Source organism: Talpa europaea (genome assembly GCF_964194135.1).
Source record: "Talpa europaea genome assembly, chromosome: 9".
In the NCBI taxonomy this organism is placed as follows: Eukaryota; Metazoa; Chordata; class Mammalia; order Eulipotyphla; family Talpidae; genus Talpa; species Talpa europaea.
Window position 1 is genome coordinate 47,448,932 of NC_140076.1, and position 3,682 is coordinate 47,452,613.

The 3,682-nt window shown below is 44.5% G+C and overlaps 1 protein-coding gene across 1 annotated transcript; it reads left to right on the forward strand.

Annotated features, from left to right (window-relative positions):
* Positions 1-483: 483 nt before the first annotated feature.
* Positions 484-1,158, forward strand: LOC311176564 (DNA-directed RNA polymerase II subunit RPB4-like; the record flags this gene model as incomplete). Its single annotated transcript, XM_084242207.1, has 1 exon — positions 484-1,158. The coding sequence occupies exon 1, from the start codon at positions 730-732 to the stop codon at positions 1,156-1,158; it is 429 nt and encodes a 142-aa protein (XP_084098333.1). The 5' UTR covers positions 484-729.
* Between the last annotated feature and the right edge of the window lie 2,524 nt (positions 1,159-3,682).

Consider the following 3,682-nt stretch of genomic DNA (forward strand, 5'->3'; position numbering starts at 1 on the left):
ATATGGAGTTACAGGGACCAGAATGATTCTTCTATCTGCAACAAATAAAAACTGACAAATATATTAAACAATGGTTTTTAAGATACTGGACATCAGGCAAGGAAGGACACTAATACTGCAACAGGGTGGTCCCCAGGCAGCTTTTATCTTGATGTTGATTTTGCTCTTTTCCTTCCGGGCTTGTCCAGTTGTTTGTGACCCTTTTCTGTGGGTCCCCACTGAAAGATGCTTTAGACTTGTAGCAGGCTTTGGGGCCTTGCTCTGGGCCGATCCCATATGGATGGACTTTTACCCACGAGGGGACGGGTAACTTTGGGTGCTTCATTTAGAAACTAGACTCTTTGCCTTACCTGTATTGTTTCCTAGTTTTATTAAAGTTCCTTCCCATTAGTCTCATGTGTTTTGTGTTGATGCGGCGGATGGCCGAACCCATTTAGAATAGGCAGGTTTGTGGGGATTGGGCTGCCCCTCTCCCTGTCCTATAACAATACTGCTGTTGGGTTTTGGAGGTCCTGGATTTGGGGGTTCCTTGGCCTTTAACTATACTGTGGTCCCAAGCATGTCTGCTTTAAATAGGTTCTGCCTTCCGCTGCATTAAGACACAAGAGACACCAGTGCGTAAGACTTCAATAGAAAACAACTTTAATGTAATTGGTGCTTAGAAAAGAAAAGAGAAAGGGTCCCGCGCTTCCGCTTCCTTTGGCGGGGGCGGCAGTGCCGGGCGTCGCGATGGCGGCGGGCGCTGGCGACCCGCGGGTGGGCCACGTGGAGGAGGACGCCTCGCAGCTCATCTTCCCCAAAGAGTTTGAAACAGCTGAGACTCTTCTAAATTCTGAAGTTCACATGCTTCTGGAGCATCGAAAACAGCAGAATGAGAGTGCAGAAGATGAACAGGAACTTTCTGATGTCTTCATGAAAACTTTAAACTATACCGCCCGCTTCAGCCGTTTCAAAAATAGAGAGAGTATTGCCAGTGTTCGTAGCTTGTTGCTCCAGAAAAAACTTCACAAGTTTGAGTTGGCCTGTTTGGCCAATCTTTGCCCGGAGACTGCTGAAGAGTCCAAGGCCCTGATCCCAAGTCTGGAGGGGCGATTTGAAGATGAGGAACTCCAGCAGATACTTGATGATATCCAGACTAAGCGCAGCTTTCAATATTGATCTCCTGACATCGTGCTGAAGGAACCGCCACCCTAGTACGGCACTGCCATCCCAGGGTGTTAGCCGCCATGCGTGGAAGTTCTAGTGCAGAGGACACTTAGGCTTCCTTTGGATGAGCGACTCGTCTTGGTCTAGGTCTAGGTTGCTATTTCAGACTTTCTGATGGACCATAATGACCATGTAATTATGGTGAGGCGATGTTGTGGTTGCCTGTGGCTTCCTGGTCTCGTCACTGGGGTGAGGTGGGGTGATGTGCATATAAGCTACGCTCTTGACTACCTCATACCGTGCTTTTTGGCCCCTGTGTTATTTTTGATTCCTAACATTTCATATTTTAATTTCAGTGTGTTTTCTAATTTTTGAAATTTTTCTAGAACATAATAAGACTGGTATAGGATATAGTCTTACCTAAATGCAAAAAGAAGAATTAAACCACATCGGTATCATTGTTTGAAATTCTTAAGGGATGATGATTTTAATGACTGAGAAACCCTTGGCATCATCATACTTTACCTAAGCAGATTGGGGGGAAGCCTGTTATGGAAAGCAGTTAGATGTGGAGATAAATGTATTGTAGGGGCCAAGCCTTGAGTTTGACGGATACTTTGCCTTTTTCCTTAGACTATTACTAAATGTAGATTTGGAGTAAATAATCCTAAAGCACTTATTTTGTCACTCCCAAATTAAGAATCCTTCGCAGGCCAGACACAAAGATCTTTGAAGCACCTTCATGTGAAGCTTCGTGTCTGAACCTCTGGTTTGCTGCTTACATCAGGTGTTCTGTGATTGATTTGGAAGAAGAGAACCTGCCTCTTCCTGAGTCACTTCATTGAAGTCATGTGATTTGAGGCTAGCTGAGGGAAACACTTTAGATAAACATGATCTTTTATTTTTTTCAAACAGGAAATAGGCCTTTACTCTTCACATCTTGTGTTTTGTGTTTAGAAGAACACCTTTGACTCCAAATACATTCATGATTCAAGTGAAAAGTTGGGGAAAGAACAACATTGGCTTTTTTTATGTCAACTGCTGACTAAGGCAAAAATAAAATATTTTTATAAATTAAAAAAAAAAAGAAAGAAAAGAAAAGAGAAAGTATATAGTTTCCAAATCAAGCACCCAGAGGTACACATCCCCTTGTGGATACATGCCCAGCCAAACAGGGTTGGCCCAAAGCGGGGCCACTGAGGCCCAAAAGCCTGCCACAAGCTTATGGCACCTTAATTGGGCAACTATAGGAAAGGAGCAGAAGGGGCCAGGCAAGTCTGGGAGGAAAGTAACAAAATCAAAATACAAGTCAAGGTAAAGGTTGCCATTGTCAGCTTCTCCATGGGTCTCTCACCCATGTCTCTGTCTCTTTCAAGTGCATCCTCAAATTCCCCCCAAGCCTCTGCTACGAGCCCAAGGCTTAGAGCCCAGCTCCACCCTTCCTTGGGTGGGGCAAGAAAACTGGAACTCCCCTCTCTGAGGATTGCCCCTTACAGTGTGAGAAAAAAATCACAGCAATGTCTTTAGCAGAAGCAAAAGCAAAGTTTATTTACAGACAGAATACAAGGACTCCCAGGAAGAGGTCCCTGGGCACAGGAGCTGCCCACATTCCCTTTCGAGGGCATACTGCACAGATACTCATGGGGTGTTGTTTTATTGGCCCAGGCAGCTGTTTCTAAGTCACTCCTCCTCTATAGTGCTCCTGGAGTGTACTTCTACCAGGCCCAGCAGCAGGCTGGGGCAGGGAAGAGATCAGCCAGCTCTTTTCCCTTGAACTCAGAAATACTTGGCCAGCTTGTAAGCAGAAATTGAGGGTCCAAAAGTTGAAGACCTGACTAGAAAGCTGTATGAATGTTACTAAATCCCAAGTATTAAAATATCATTTCAGGAAAAAAAACTAAATATAAAACCCCATTAAAACCTAGCTTTGCCACTGTCATGGGGCCAACCAAAATTATCTGTGCTGGGGGTCGGAAGGTGTGGCCCCAACTGAAGGGGTCAGAGAGTGTCTCCTGAAGTTCCTAACATCTCTGTGTGATCTTCATCTAGGAAAGGAAATAAAATCCTGACACAAAAAAATTTGGACCAAAAACAAAGTAGCCCTGAACTAGGCCAGTTCTCCAGGAAACACAAGCAGTTGTTAACAATGTGATCTGCATAGAAAGGGGAGGTTCCAGATTCCCTGCCCCACCCAAGGAAGGGTGGAGCTGTGCATCCAGGAGAGAAAAAGACTGGCAGAAGGACTTAGTGGGGGAAAAAAGGAAGAGAAGGGTTAGAAGCAGCAATTGGAGCAGAGATTTGAAGAAACCAGATGTGCTTCTTGGCCCTGGACTTGTACCAGGGACTTGAAGGACATAAGGGAGACACTTGAAAGAGACAGAGATGTAGATACCTACCAGAGGAGGGGTAACTTTGGGTGTTTCTTGGGGAACTATATTCTTTCTGTTCTGTTCTCTCTATTGCACACTAATTGTATTAAAGTTCTTTTCTATTAAAAGTTTTTTGCACTAAGAGTATGTTTTCTCTTGATGCAGCG